Below are 16,452 nucleotides of genomic sequence, written 5' to 3' on the forward strand. Positions count from 1 at the left end.
GTGCCTATTTTTGAGCGTTGTTTGCAGAATTCCCCCCTGTAATGAGCATATAAATGCTAGTGCCCACTTTATAAAATGACCCCAATGTGGCTAACAATTTGCCTAGTGTTGCCTTTTAGACAAATTTAGAAGTGGTGTTCTCAGGGATGTGTTTAGGTCAGGGCAGGAGAAGTACAAACTAGGGCTGCATTTCTATTAAAATGTAAAATTATGCGATTAAAATTTTTAATCTTGCAATTGATCACGCGGTTAAAGGCAAGGGTGTAGCCAGCAGTCCATGAGGAAGGGGGTTTACGCATTTCATCTCCCCTCCCCTGCATTAGGTATCATACCTTTGCTGGTGGGGATGCCAAAGCCCTGCCAGTCAAAGAAATCCACTGCCAAAGACTCTTTCTCCTCCGACTGCCTTGGGGCGACAAAGCCACCGATGCTGGCACTCTTCGAGCATGCTCAGCTCATGCTCAAACTGAGCATGCTTGACAAGTGCAAGAGTCAGTGGCTCTGGCTGGAGGCATGCCACCCACTTCCTCACTGCTGAGGCAGTACGAGGAAGAAAGAGGCGAGTCAGACAACGGATTTCTTCAGCTGGTGAGGCTTTGAATACCCCACTAGCCAAACAAGTACTGCAGTTTTGGAGGTGGCATGAGTCCAAAGTGGGGGGCTCATAGTAACATAGTAAATGACGACAGATAAAGACCTGTACGGTCCATCCAGTCTGCCCAACAAGATAAGCTCATTTACATGGTATGTGATACTTTATATGTATACCCAAGTTTGATTTGTCCTTGCCTTTCACAGGGCACAGAGCGTAGAAGTCTGCCCAGCTCCCATTTTGTTTCCCAATTACCGGCGTCGCCACCCATTCTCCACTAAGATTCCGCTGAAGCATTCCTTTTAAACAGGATTCCTTTGTGTTTATCCCACACATGTTTGAATTCCATTACCGTTTTCATCTCCACCACCTCCCGCAGGAGGGCATTCCACATATCCACCACCCTCTCCATAAAACAATACTTCCTGACATTAGTCCTGAGTCTGCCCCCCTTCAACCTCAATTCATGTCCTCTAGTTCTACCGCCTTCCCGTCTCCGAAAAAGATTCATTTGCCCAGGTCCCCAGGCCCCTCTCCTGTGGTTATGTCACTGATTAAAGGCCCATATCTTCCTTTCTCCTAGCCCCAGGTCCAACTCTCCCCCCCCCCCCCCCCCCCCCCCCCCCCCCCCCCGAGTCCAATACATTTCTCTTTTTCTTACTTCCCTTCATCCCCAGGTCCATTATCACTCTCTCTCTCTGAGTCCAACATCTCTGCCTCTCTCTTCTTCTCCCTCCACTTCCCTCCATCCTTCTCTCCCTCATGGGCCGATGATCAGAAGCAAACACGGGTGCTAGAGGCCAATAGCACCATACTAGCGCCTGTGTTTGCGCCCGCCCGATGATCAGAGCCGGTGAGTGTGTGTAATAATGTGCTTGCCGGCTCTGAACACTAATTGCATGCAAATTCATGCAAACAAGGGTCTCCCACATTCATCCCTCATGATCAGCGGGCAGCGAACCAAACAAGGGCGCTGCTACCGCTGCAAACCTTACACCAGCTAGGAGCTGGCGTTAGGGTTTACTAGTCAGAGAGAGAAATAAGGGAGACCCGCTGAAGAGGTTTGAATTCCAGACGTCAAACTTAAGGCCCCCCCTCCCCAAACACAAGACCTGGAAGTCCGGTGGAGAGGTCCAAAGGGATGGTGCTAAACAAAAAAATGCAGAGGAATAGGTAGATTCGAGGTGAGCAGAAGCCATGGGGCGGGGGTGGGGAAGGTGATGATGACTATTGTCTAGAGAGCGAAGAGTGCGGGAAGGAGTGTAAGGAACGATGTGAGAAGAGAGATATTGAGGAATACCAGAATACAAAGTCTTGTAAGCTAGGGCAAGGACTTTAAATCTTAAACTGCAGGCAACCAGCAGCCAATAATATTGCTTTAAGAGAGGGGAAACATGGTCAAAATGATTGGCACAACAAAGAATCCTGACAGCCACGTTCTGAACAGAATGTATTCACCGCAGAAGAGACTGAAAGAGACAAAATCATGAAAATGAGCAGTAATGTGATTTGGAATATATGATGCAGAAATGAATGGATTGCGCAGAATTGCCTGAGGGCGTAAAAACAGAATTTCACCATAGCAATTACATGCGCTTAAAAAGTCAATCTGTTGTCAATGATAATTCTGAGGTTTTTGAAATGAGAAACTAATTTAAAAGGATTACTGCAGAAGAGTGCTGTTATACTTGGGATACAGAAGTGGCTGGTTATCCAACAGCTGACTGTTTTGGAGTGGTTGAGCACAAGAAGGTTACTGGCTAGCCACTGGGAGATCTTAAGTAATGATGTTTGTAGGGTAGAAATATCAGGAGCCAAAGGGTCAGTGTAATGGATTATGAGAATGTTGTCTGCATAAAAATAAGCAGAAAGCTCTAAGTCTTGAATAAGTAAGGCGAGGGGACTGGAGGAGATATTAAATAATAAGGGAGCAAGTACAGATCCATGAGGGACACCGCAAGAAAAAGTGTAATTGTGAGAAGCAGAGGTAGAAGTGATGACTGAGAAAGTTCTAGAAGTCAGGAAAAGGGAGAAGAAGGACCAGAGGTCTGGAAGGATGAATATAGGAAGGCAGACAGAAAGAGAGGTGCATGGGAAGGAGGTTAAGGGCAGAGAGTTAAAGACTCAGCTCAGAGGCGCTGAAAGCCACGACAAGCAGGAAAGGTTTAAACCTGATTGTCCGGCTGTCTGGGAAAATACAGGGCACAGAAAGGAAAGTCTTCCAATTGTAAACATTTTTAACATCAAAACAACGAGTTCCAGCATGATTTATTGTGGAATTGGCCAGGACAGCCATGAAGAAGAATTTCATTCAGTATTCTGATAAAATATATCAGCAGATCTCGGGAGCAGCTATGGGGGCCATCATGGCCATCTCAAATAGCAAATTTGTTTGTGGCATACTTTGAACAGCAAGTGATTTTTAGCTCCAGTTCTTTCAAAATGTTCAAATTCTGGATTAGATTCATAGATGATATATTTTTCCTTTGGGAAGATTCATTGGAAGACATTTGTAGGCTGATTAAATAGAAGTCACCCTACATTAAAATTTACTGCCCAATAGCACTCCACTGAAGAATCATTTATGAACGTTAAAATTGTTAAGGGGGAGACAGAATTTACAACCAGCATCCATCGAAAGAAAACAGATAGGAATCCCTTCTAGGAATATGATACCTGTCATCCTCATGCTTTGAAAGATAGTCTACCGGCGTCGCAGTTTCTGAGATATAGAAGGATATGTTCCACTGAGAGAGAGAGAGAGTTTAAAGAACAAAGTACTATTCTTCAACAGAGATTAATGGACAGAGGATATCCGAGGCCTGTAATTCATTAAAACATACATGAAGGCTAAGTTTAATGACAGATCTTTGTTATTGAACTATGTGCGACAAAATGAAAATGATGGAGCTACAGTAACCTGTGTGTTAAAATATATTACCTCAGCCAATGGTGAATAGTGACTACCCTACCTGAATTTAAAGATAGTAGGATTAGAGTAGCTTTCATTCATGGGCATAATTTTGAAAGAAATTTTGGGTCCTTCTGATATATATATATAGAACAATTGAAGTGGTAGAAGAATGTGAGATATCTGTGAAGTTACAGTTAACGCTATGGAATTTGAGAATCCAGTTGACGGGAAACTGTATAAATTGAAATCAATTACTACCTGTATTACATTTTTTGTAGTTTATTGCATTAAGTGCCCATGTGACAAAATATATATAGGGCAGACTACTGGAGCCCTGAAAATTAGGATATTGGAACATAAGAGTACAAGTGTGACAAAAAAGGATAATACACCTTTGTCAGCCCATTGTAAGCATCTGAATCATACTTTTTCATCTCTAAAATGTCTGGCGTTAGAATGGATTCTGCCCTTTAGGAGAAGAGGAAGTAGGAGAATGCGTCGGATGCAAGCTGAACAGTGGTGGATAATCCTGAAAGCCTGACTGGCTAGTTATGTCCTAAGGACTGGGGTTAGAACTGCTGCTGTAGAGATACTGTGAGAAAGTACATTAGAAAAAAGAAACAGCTCTGCAGCACAATAATGGAACTTGTCAAACACAAAAATCCAAAAATATGTGTTGTAGTTCCAGCTGCCCTAGTTGGATTCAAAATTTGGTGCCCAGTCCTGGCCAATACCAGTGGGAGTGATACGTCCTCTCCACTGCTAATGGTATTCAATATGTTCTCCATCCACCACTGTTGATTCTTCCCAGTAAACTTCCACCACTGCTAACACACCAGTGGCGTACCAAGGGGGGGGGGGGGGGCGGTGGGGATGGTCTGCCCCGGGTGCACGCCACTGGGGGGTGCCGTGGCACGCGCCTGTCGGCTGCGAGTTAGAATCACTATGCTAAATTCTCTCGTTCGCTGCAGCTCCCTCCCTCTGCCCCGGAACAGGTTCCTGTTCCGGGGCAGAGGGAGGGAGCTGCAGCGAATGAGAGAATTTAGCGTAGCGATTCCAACTTGCAGTCGACAGGCGCACGCCGCGGCACCCCCCTAGCGGCGTGCACCCGGGGGGGGTGTCATTTCGCCTGGGGGGGGGCGAATTGGCGATCCGCCCCGGGTGTCGTTGACACTAGGAACGCCACTGTAACACACCTGGTCAGAATTTCAAAAGTGCAGTACTAGTAGGAATTTGTTCTGTTACCTGTATGCAGATACTCTGAGCAGCTACATGGTGATATGGCTCCACCTCTCCTCATGCTCAGGAAGGGGAGGAGGCACAGCTTTGGTATGTCAACGAACAGCTTGATCCATTGCCCAGGATGGCAGTGAGGAATACAAGAGGACATTAGTGGGGAGTTAGGGGCGCCAAAAATAGGCAGTTGCTCGGCTGACGGCTCCGCTGGTTCCCTGCCCTGGAACAGGAAGTAAAGTCAGAGGGAGCAGGGAACCTGTGCGGCTGATCCCTGCACCCCCTTGCAGCATGCACCCGGGGTGGACCTCCCCCACCGCCCAGCCCTTGGTACGCCACTGGATAATTCACTTCAACTCTGATGCTGCATAACAAAAAATTCCAAAATGATACCTCAGCTAGCGAAAATAAAGAATTAGCCAACTGGTAAAATAGAACCCATTAAAAGGTGTGTGGGGGGGGGGGGGGGGCGAGTACCAGGAGGTTTTGTAAGTGAGAAAACTGTCGTATATATGTGTTCAAGGGTGGAGTTTGAGCACAGCATGGGTGAACAGTTACACCTACTCCTGCAAGGCACTGAACATATTTCATTTAGCTTATAATTCTTTAAAAAGGACCGGATTCAGTCTATGGCACCCAAATTTAGGTGCCATAAAAAATTGGCGTACAGCATGATTCTATAAAGAGCGCTTGGATTTGACTGCCCTTTATAGAATAGCACATAGAGTCCATTCCCTGCCCAAATTCAGGTGCCAGTATTTACACCAGCTAAAATCTGAAGGTACTGCACGCATTGGTGCCCACTGTTTCCTCTAAGCTGAGCGGGAGTACTCCACCTACAGTCCTGCCAGTGGGGGGTGCTGTTTCACTATCACATTTTCAAAAGTGAGGGACAGGCAAGCTCTGCAGGACTCCAGGGAACTTGCCTGTCCCTAGCAATTGAAAACGTAATAGTTTTATTTAATTATTGAGATTTATTAACCACCTTTATGAAGAGATTCACTCAAGGCAGTGTACAGCAGGTACAGTTTAACATAAAACTTTTAATTTTGAAGCACCACCACCCACTGGCAGTAATGCAGTTGGAAGACTCTCATTCAGCTCAGAGGGAACAGTGCTGTGCCCATGAGATTAACTACAGCATCATGACGTCAGAAGAAGGCGGTACACAGAGGGAACGAACGAGCGAAGGGAAGGCTAGTAGAGAGAAGTCAGACAGGCAGCGCTTTCACTGACACTGCGCAGATGTCGGAGGCGGAGAGAGGTAAATTTAAAGCGCCGGGGAATCGGGGATGGAGAGGAGGAGTAAGGTTCTTTTTTAAAAAATACAACTACGGCATGGTGCCCTTGAAGGCAGGCGCCTCCCTGCGACGCTTACCGCGCTTACCGTGTTGGCACGGCCCTGAATGTTTACCTCCCTTGATTTTTGACAGATATGGCCTAGGGCACTTCTAAACTGTAGATTAGCCATCTCTCTTAGAAAGGTTTTCTGTTATTTTTTCAGGGGCCCTTTCACTAAGCCGTGTTAGCGTCTACACGCACCCAACATGTGCCAAAATTGAGTTACCGCCTGGCTAACACGTGGCTCTTGTGGTAATTTCATTTTTGGTGCACATCCGAAAAATATTTATTTCAGACACTCGTATCGGATGTGCACCAAGTGGCATTTGACGTGCGTAGGTCATTACCCCCCCCCCCCCCCCCAGTTACAGCGTGAGTCTTTACTGCTGGGTCAATGGCTGGCAGTAAGGTCTCAGACCCAAAATGGATGTGCGGCAATTTTCATTTTGCCACACATCCATTTTTGGTAAACATTTTAAAAAGGCATTTTTTACAGGTGCGCTGAAAAATGATTCTGTGCACGCCCAAAACACGCGCCTACACTATTGCAGGCCATTTTTCAGTGTGCCTTTGTAAAAGGATCCCTCAGTGTTTTCCTGTTTAAAAATATGACCCCCAAAGCATTTCCGTGGGTAAAGAACACATCACACCGAACCTCCCTCGGCACCTTGGGTCTTTTAAATGCTAAGATATGTGAATCCACATGCTGTGTATAGTATCATCTTGTACCAGGAAAAATACAAGCTGGTTTTAATGTTAGAGCCAACTAAGCAAAAAAAAAAAAAAAATCTATATATATATCCAGCATCTACATCTGGCAAGCTTTCTTCATGTAAAACATTTTATTTTGTCAGCACAGTTTTCTAAGATCCATCTGTTCAATTTAGGTTTTATATACTGCTAATATCCACTGCTTAGGGTTCAGTGCGGTTTTTATCATTAGTGGAACAGCAGTTACAATATTAGAAGGAGGACATTTAGTGAATAGAATCTTATTGGTTAGAAATAATGTTATAAAGCGTTATACTGTGTGATCGTTGTCGGAGTTACATTTGATAGTTCTATGGAGTACAACTTGATTATTTTTCAGTAAAAATAAAAGTTTCTTAAAATAACCCAAATGCAAATACCCCTTGCCCCCAAACCTTCCCCCTCCAATCACACTCCCTATAGAAAGAAACCTGGGAAGGGAAACAGACCATGTTCTACTAAATTCCTTGCCTTGAATATATCTGAAATTCAGTGAACAGTGCCTGCTGCTTGTCTAGCTCTCTGGTAGGGAATTGAATCTTGCAAGGAAAATGAAATAAGAGGAAGCTCCAGCATGCTGAACTAGGTTTCAAACCCACATCAGGCTTGGAAAGTAATTCTGTCCTATTCACTTCCATGCATGCTTGTCATATATGTCCCCTGGTTTCAAACCTGGCATTCAAAAACCACGGTGAAGCTGTTAAGGTTTCAATGATGTGCTTAAGGAAGGAAAGATAGATAGATAGATAGATAGATAGATAGATAGATAGATAGATAGATAGATAGATAGATAGATAGATAGATAGATAGAGAAAATAATCTATGAAACATTGCATCATAGTAGATATCAGTTGATAAGCCAATTGACTCACCCCTGTTATTCCTGTCTACATTGATCTCACTACCTAGAGATCATTTATTTAATGTTCTTTTGAAAAATATTTTTGCAAAGCAATTCCGGCAAGAAAGCAAGAGGCATGGGGGGAAATAAATACACAATAACAAAAGGCAGTAAAGCAATGGAACTCTGAAATGCAAAAAATGGAAATCAATAGCCTCTAGTTTCTAGTACATGGACATGAAAACCACACAATTTAGTTTGTAAAAGTGATATACAAGGATATATGCCCTTTGCCCTGTGATTTCCATTAGTAGAGAAGACAACCTATGAATGCAGCTGAGGCACTGCAAAACATCTGGGCTGTTTGCGAGGGTGCCCCAATGACTCAGAGCATGCCAGAATGTTTCATTTTAGACTTCCATTCCAACGGCACAAACAATAGATAGAAAAACCACAATAGACACAGGAGTTAAAAACACAGGCTGAAAGTTACGGTGAACGCAAGCAAATGGGAGAGAGGCAACCCAAACCCTAAAAAGCACAATGAGCCTTCAGAATTGGGTTGGCATCAAAATGATGTTTTATTAAAAGACCGGATCCAAAACACACAGTAGCTTTACTAAATTGTCTCACAGCGATAAGTGCCGAGTCACAGTGTTTTGGATCAGTTAACTGGAAATTCTCTCATTGATTCATTTTTGGCACACAAAGAAGCCACAGTTATTAAGACCCCTGACGCAGGCTTTTTGCCGAAACACTGTGTCAGGTCTTTTAATAAACATCATTTTGATGCCAACCCAGTTCTGAAGGCTCATTGTGCTTTTTATGGCTCTGTTTTAAAAGTTATGGTGTTCAGGAAGCTATCTAATCATCTTAAAATCTACTGCCCAACCTAGACTGGTTGAGTCAAGGAGCTCAAGGAATGCTGGAGACAAGTTGTGGTTTATGAGAGAAGATCACGAATAAACAGAAGAACATCATCTATGCCAGTGGTTCCCAAACCTGGTCTCGGAGGCACCCCAGTCAGTCAGGTTTTCAGGATACCCACAATGAATATTCATGAGAGAGATTTACATGCACTGCATCCACTGCATGCAAATCTATCTCATGAATATTCATTGTAATTACTTCAAGGGTTATACACAAATGATTTGAGGCTGTTGAAGGTATTTATAATGTAATGTGTTTAATTATATGAATAAGGTAGATAGTATGAGAGTAGTGTATGACGTTTGGTGTTTTCAGCAGGTCTCCTGAAGAAGATGATTGAAACACGGCCAGTGTTGAGACCGGATCTGTGTTTGTAAAGAGAGTGAGGGTTATCCAAAACCCGAGGTGGAAAGAGACTGGAACTTTGTTTGTAAGAAGAATTCGGGTTAGTTTACCCAGTAATAAAGGAAGGATGCTTGACAACGAGTGTGCCTATATTTCAACATTGGAACAAGCTTGAATTTCATCATTGGACTGAGCTTGAACTGGTAAAGGAAAAGTGGTTTGAACATGACTTTGTGGGACACACGGAATAGACAGTGGAGATAAGGACGTTTCATCATGATGCATATTGCACAGTGTGGACTTTGAGATAAGTGAATTAGTCATGATATTTTCAGTCTTGGTCTGTTTTGGGGTATTGGGTAATAAGGTGTGTTAGTGATTGTTAGGAGTAAGAGAGGGAGTGTGAATAGCAATAAAGAATTGTTATATATGAACAATTTGAATTGTGTAGTAGTCTAATTAAGAGTATGAATATTCATTGTGGATATACTGAAATCCTGACTGGCAGGGGTGCCTCCAGGACCAGGTTTGGGAACCACTGATCTATGCTCTTCTAATGAAAGTTCTAGCAAAAAAAAAAAACATTTTCTGTGGGTTGGAAGATAGGTATGGAAACAGAAACGAGAGGTTAGTGCAGCAGGAAGGTTTTCTGACTCATGTAATCAACGTGAGCACTCAGATGTAAGCATTTAGGCACATGAATGTTATGAGTTGCATGTAAATGCTAGTCAGTGTGTTTTTTCTAGTGAAAAAGGTGCCGGTACTCAAATTCCAGGCCACCCTTCAGAGGAGGGGTGATCATTGAGGGACTCAACCCACAATAGCCAGCCCCCCTGCAACCAGTCATAGAACCTATGATAAGGCATAATTGGTGTGTAGAGCCTGAACTCTTTCATTAAAACTTGGGGACCATGGGTCAATGTTAGCAGATGACAGAAAAGGTGCCGGTACTCAGTACCCCCAAGTACCCCCTCAAAAAAAGCCCTGATGCTAGTTGACACTAAGCAGGATTCCATAATGTTAGTGCAGAAATGCAAGGGGGTGTTCACATGGGCAGGGCATGAGTGGGTCATGGGCGTCTCCCACAATTACACACATAATTATAGAACAGTGTCAATTATGCGTTAAAATGCCATATTTAGACACATGCATTTACACCTGCTATGGATAAGCCATGCGGAAATGTCTAAATGTTGGCATGCAAATGCTGACAGAATCTGGGCACCCAGATGCCATTATAAAATTCAGGCTTAGCAGACAGTATTGTAGTGCCTAAGTTTTAGTGTACGCAGGGCTTTTTTTGAGGGGTTACTTGGGGGTACTGAGTACTGGCACCTTTTCCATTGTCTGCTAAAATTGACACATGGTCCCCAGGTTTTAATTAAAGAGCTCAGGCTCTACACAACAATTCTGTTTTGTCATAGATTCTGTGACTGGTTGCAGGGGGTCTGGCTGTTGTGAGGTGGGTCCCTCAGTAATCACCCCACCCCTGAAGAGTGGCCCAGCATTTGAGTACTGGCACCTTTTTTGCTAGAAAATATGCACTGAGTGTACTTATAGGGTCAGTTGTATAATCTACATGCCCCTTCTGTGCATAAATTATTATTATATATTCAAATTTATTTACCGCCTTTTTGAAGGAATTCACTCAAGGCGGTGTACAGCAAGATTAAGTCAAACATAAGCAATAGACAATTACAGCAGTAAAAATATTCAAACAACAATGCAAAGTATGGTGTGGAGGGGCATAATTGAACGAAAACGTCTATCTCCATGGGCGTTTATCTCCGAGAATGGGTCCGTGAAGGGGCGGACCGAACCGTATTTTCACAAAAAATAGACGTCCATGTTTTATTCGACAAATTGTGAGCTGGGCATTTTTGTTTTTCAGCGATAATGGAAAATGAAAGCGCCCAGCTCAAAAACGAATAAATCCAAGGCATTTGTTTGTGGGAGGGGCCAGGATTCATAGTGCACTGGTCCCCCTCACATGCCAGGACACCAACCGGGCACCCTAGGGGGCACTTTTACAAAAACAAAAAAAAAGGTAAAAGAGCTCCCAGGTGCATAGCACCCTTCCCTTGTGTGTTGAGCCCCCCAAATCCCCCTCAAAACCCACTGCCCACAAGTCTACACCATTACTATAGCCCAAAGGGGTGAAGGGGGGCACCTACATGTGGGTACAGTGGGTTTGGGGGGGGGGGGTTGGACGACTAAGCATTAAGCAGCACAATTGTAACAGGTGGGGGGGGGGGGATGGGCCTGGGTCCACCTGCCTGAAGTCCACTGCACCCCCTAACAACTGCTCCAGGGACCTGCATACTGCTGCCAGGGAGGTGGGTATGACATTTGAGGGTAAAATAAAAAGTTGTGAAACATCATTTTTTGTGGTGGGAGGGGGTTATTGACCACTGGGGGAGTCAGGGGAGGTCATCCCCGATTCCCTCTGGTGGTAATCTGGTCATTTAGGGCACTTTTTGGGGCCTTATTCGTGAAAAAACAGGGTCCAGGAAAAGTGCCCTAAATTCTAGCTACAAACGCATACTTTTTTTCCCATTATCGGCGAAAGGCGCCCATCTCTCCTCGGCCGATAACCACGCCCCAGTTCCACCTTCGCCATGCCTCCAACACGCCCCCGTCAACTTTGTACGCTTCCGTGATGGAGTGCAGTTGAAAACGTCCAAAATCGGCTTTCCATTATACCGATTTATTCGTTTTTGTGAGATAAACGTCTATCTCCCGATTTGGGTCGAAATCTAGGCGTTTTTCTCTTTCAATTATAAGGTGGATAGTATGCTACATTACAATGTCAGCACAATACATAATAAAACATTTTAATAGACAGCATAAGGTGTAAGCAAAGATGGAACATATAGATATGTAAGATAGAGTAACAAGAGTAAGAAAATAAGTGGATTAATTTGAAGAAAGTTGCAAATGAGGTCAAAGAAGTGATTAAATATTATCTTAGCTAGGGTATAATACTAGCACTCAGTGCTATTGTTCTAAGAAAATAAGGCGCTGGTACTCATAAAAAGCCACCCCCACAGTAGCCAGCCCCCCCCCCCCCCCCCCCCCACACACACACAGTAGCCACACTCCTGTCACCAGCCATGCAGCCTATAAAAAGGCAGCATTGGTAATATTACACCAGTCTCTAGAATACCAAGGCATCTCCTATTGGGAAAACAGAACAAACAGCATTTTCTACCCAGAAACAACATATCAGGAGAATATCTCACTCACCTCAGTTAAATATACACAGAACATGGACACCAAAATATATGGCCTTAGAACACCAATACACACCAGAAGTAAAATCACAAGAAGTGCCATTTACTACTACGACCTGGCAAGAAGTGCAGCTGGGATCACATTAATGCTATGCAAGGCAAATCTACCTGACACAACTTTCATATCTTTTCAAAACAGAGTATGTGTTGGACTAGGATCTTGTTGGATACAGGCCTAGTCACTTAGCAAGAAGCAGAAAAGCTCTGCCTTGAATGTGGCTGCTGTTCAACCAAGGTCAAAGGTTCAAAGCTGGTTTGCGCATGACTGGAAAGCATACTGAGAGGCTTTGAGTAAGATCTCTAATGGCATGGGTGGGTTATTTTTGCAAGTCAGGAAAAAAGATGCCATACCTGTGCATACCAATTGAAAACAACCCTGTTAGCACTTAACTTGTATAAGTGCTCACAAAAGTGCCAGCGTGCAATTCTGAAAATATCCTCTTAATTTACTCAGGGGGAAATTCTATAAATGGCGCCTTAAAAATTGGCGCAGTAAAACCACGCAGTTAGCGTGATTCTGTTAACTATGCCTAAAGTTAGGCATAGTTTATAGAATATTCTCCTGCGCTGTGCTTGTGACTAAAATTTAGACACACCCCATTAGGCCGCTTAAAACCAGGCCTAAATACCTGTGCCTAAGTTAGGCACAGATCGGGTGTATTCTATAATAGTGCACAGCACCCACAACCCGCCCATTCTTTACCTCCTTTTCAACTGTGCGCATTAAAATTTACGCTCACCGCATTATAGAATACACCTAGAAATTTGTGCATATAAATTCTAATTAAAGCCAATTAGTGCCCCTAATTGGTTAAATACCAAATATCAGTGCTGATTGGCTTCTTAATCGATTAAATTGCGTGCGCAATTTGGCCATCTGGTCAAATTAGTGGGCACAGCTTAAGGCGCCATATATAGAATTTGGGGGATTTGCAAGGGGAGCATATAATGGGCAGGACTTGGGCGGGACTCCGAGTTACACGCATAACTTACAGAATACTGTAAGTCACGCACCTTCCTGCTGCATTGGGTACCTGCACGTATGCCAGGCCTATGGCTGGCGTCACTGGGGGCACATGAATGCTAGACACACCGATACCGGGTTACACTAGTATTCTATAACAGAACAGTTGTAGAATTGCCCTCTATATAAGTTTCAGAAAGCTACTGTTTACAAGTGGAGATCCCACCGTGCAGACATTTCAAGAAGAGGTGGTTTGGGTGTGGCTCAAGTAGAACTAAAATCTACCTACATAGTCCCCATTTTAGAAAAGGAATAAATGTGTGTGGGTAAAAATGGCCATGTCAGGCTTTATACAAGCTCAAAGCATGCATGGGGTTTTAAAAAGTATACATAAATACAAAATTTGTTTTAAAGTGCTTGTTTGGGCCTGGTCTGTACATGAATCATTCTCCTTAATTGCCTCCAAACGAGACTGAATTAAAAATGCAGCCTTACAACTTAATTGGTGGCACTTACAAGTGCAGGTTTCTGAAATGGGGCAGCTACATGTGGAAGGGGCACCACTATATATGGAAGTTGCAAAATTGCATGTATGCATATGAGGGCCGACGCCTCCACATGGAGGCTGCTGGGGTCACGCAGTTCATTTCTTAGCACATATTTTTTGTAAAATGGCTGCTCTCCCTGCATGTACCAGCAAACACATGACTACTTCTGCAGGTATTCTAGAAAAGGCTTGGTGCTGGCTCATCCTTTTCTAAAATACCATTGCAATTGATCTGGAAGTTTCAGTTCTGCTTATGTTCTGTGTAAAATAGCATCTGTGTTATACATCTGTTTAGCCTAAACCAAGTGAGCCAAATTCATTCATTCAAATCCAACAATTAAAGCAGTGGAAAAGCCATAGACATACCTTGTATTTTATAGCCAAAAGTTCTGTAGCTTCTTGTTCCTTTCTTAAATCTTCCATCATCTTCTCTTTCTCCTCCAGAAGCTTCAATTTTTCTTCAGCCAACAGACTGTGGTCATCCTGAATGGCAGCCTTTTCCTGTTCCAGCCTCTCCTTCTGTTCTTTCAAATAATTCTCCATATTTTTCTCAATGATATTCTCCTCATTTTGTTCTTCTGCATCTAGCTCAGCAATTCCTTCTCCATCTGCTGCCTTCTTCCTCCGGCTGTTGCGCCGTCTTTTCTGGCCAAGCATTCCTCTTTTCTCCAGCTGACTTTTCAGCCGAGCAATTTCCTCTTGGAACTCCCTTAACAAAGTATCTTTAGGATCCTCATTGACCCGTGGTTTGTTCTTGATGTTTTTAGCCCTGTTAGCAAATCTAAGGGTAGACAAGGTCTCATCGTAACTGTGAGAAGCAGGGCCCAGAGTGGCGACCATGATTGTCTTGGCATTGCCACCCAGAGAATCCTGGAGCAGACGAGTGAGCTTGGAGTCTCTGTATGGTATGTGGGTACTTTTGCCATCAACTAATGCAGAAATCACATTACCTAAAGCTGAAAGGGATAGGTTGATCTTAGATGCTTCCTTGGGTCTTTCACCTAATGTCCCCATTTTGTTTTGTCGTTCACTACCAGCTAGGTCAACGAGGTTGAGTTTACCCACTCGAATATGGTCTTCTCCATCTACACCTCTCTCGCTACACTCCACAGTGATCACAAAGATGGCATGAGATCTCGAGCTATGCTCATTCATGTTGGTACTAGCAACAGAGCGGGACTGATTGCCCAAATTCATAACATGCTCAATTTCTTTGACATTCTTGGTAACAAAAGATGAGAGGTCTTTAATATAAACCCCAGTTTCAGGGTTTTCTTTGAGCTCCAACTTCTTGCTTTGATCTTTGGCCAGGAGGTCTCTGATTTCCTCTTGGTAGATTTCCAAATAGGAGGCCCTCACCAGATACTGCTGATTTTGGGATCTGGATATATGAGTGAAAATATGATCAAACGAGGTGGGGATGATCCCTCTTTTCTCTGGCTCTGCCCAAACTCCCTGCATAGTGTAGGTCTTTCCTGTACCTGTCTGCCCATAGGCAAAAATGGTCCCATTGAAACCTTGTAAAACCGAGTCTATCAGTGGCCTCACAGTCTCATCGTAGAGGTCAGCTTGCTTGGAACTGGCTTCATACACAGCATCGAAGGTAAATGTCTTTGCTAGTTCTCCCGGGGAAGCTTTAGAATTCCGAATGGTGACCTGCCCCAGTTTCACATCCATGTCCACAATCCTTTCGTAGCCCGAGGTCTCCTCCTTCCTGTTCATAGGGCGGCATCGCACCACCACTTTCAGTGCCTCACAGCTCTTGGGTTTGCTACCCATTTTGATGCTGTGGCTCTTCCTGTTCCGTATGCCTGTCTGATGCACTTGTTTATCACAGGCAGCCTACATATATAATATATATATGTGTAGCTCTATGCACATGCACAGTTGAGAGTTATAGGTCCATATATGTTTCCCTATATTTAATATTTAATTTTCTTTGCAAACCCCCTACCTCCTCTTCTCAGAGCAACAGTAATTATTCAGCACAATTTCCTGGCAGGAGCTGCTCACGAATTGCAGCACACCCATTTGCAAGCCGTGCCCGAGATGCAGGTTGCGAGAGAGCTTTCATACATGGAGAGCAGAGGATAAAAAGATGGATGAAACCCCGCGATTTTATTCTCACCTAGAAAAAAAAATAATAATAAGAACGAAAGAAAAAGCCAAGCCTCCTGAAGTGAATTCACTTACAGGCTTTCCTCCTTGTCCGCACCGGGCTGTTTCTGGAAACACCTTGCTGCTGGTCTTTTTTCCTGTGGATGCTCATTCTTTGTGGGGTTGTTGTGGCATCCAGTACTGTCGTTGTTATGTATGTGTGTCAGAGACTGGAGCAGGAAAACAGAGGGAAAGGCTGGACGGGATCTCGCTCCAGGAATGCTCATCTGCTGAGATTTTTTTTTTCTGCTGTTTTTGCTCAGTGGGTGGGAGGGATATCTCGAATGGCTGATTTGCTGGTAGAATGATGAGAGCGAACAAGAGAAAGCAGGGTAGGCTCTTCCATCCTATCAGACCCTGCCTGTCAGGCAGCTTACATCAGTCCCTCAGGCTCGACCGTGTCCCTGTTTAGACTGGGAAGTTCACGGGCATTCTGGGAGTTGTAGTCCTAGCGTGCTGCTTTAATGAAGCAGTATATGATCATTTAGCAAGATTGTAGTGAAGGATATGGAGATTTTTAGAATTCCCTATTATATACAGACATC

The 16,452-nt window shown here is 43.9% G+C and overlaps 1 protein-coding gene across 1 annotated transcript in view; it reads right to left on the reverse strand.

Annotated features, from left to right (window-relative positions):
• KIF3C (kinesin family member 3C) overlaps positions 1–15,529 on the reverse strand; it is a 178,390-nt gene extending 162,861 nt beyond the window's left edge. Inside the window, exon 1 of the mRNA XM_030195540.1 lies at positions 14,117–15,529. Within this exon, the coding sequence (XP_030051400.1) occupies positions 14,117–15,529 (1,413 nt within the window). The remainder of the gene's footprint in view (positions 1–14,116) is intronic.
• Positions 15,530–16,452: the final 923 nt, after the last annotated feature.

The sequence above is a fragment of the Microcaecilia unicolor genome, chromosome 3 (genome assembly GCF_901765095.1).
Source record: "Microcaecilia unicolor chromosome 3, aMicUni1.1, whole genome shotgun sequence".
In the NCBI taxonomy this organism is placed as follows: domain Eukaryota; kingdom Metazoa; phylum Chordata; class Amphibia; order Gymnophiona; family Siphonopidae; genus Microcaecilia; species Microcaecilia unicolor.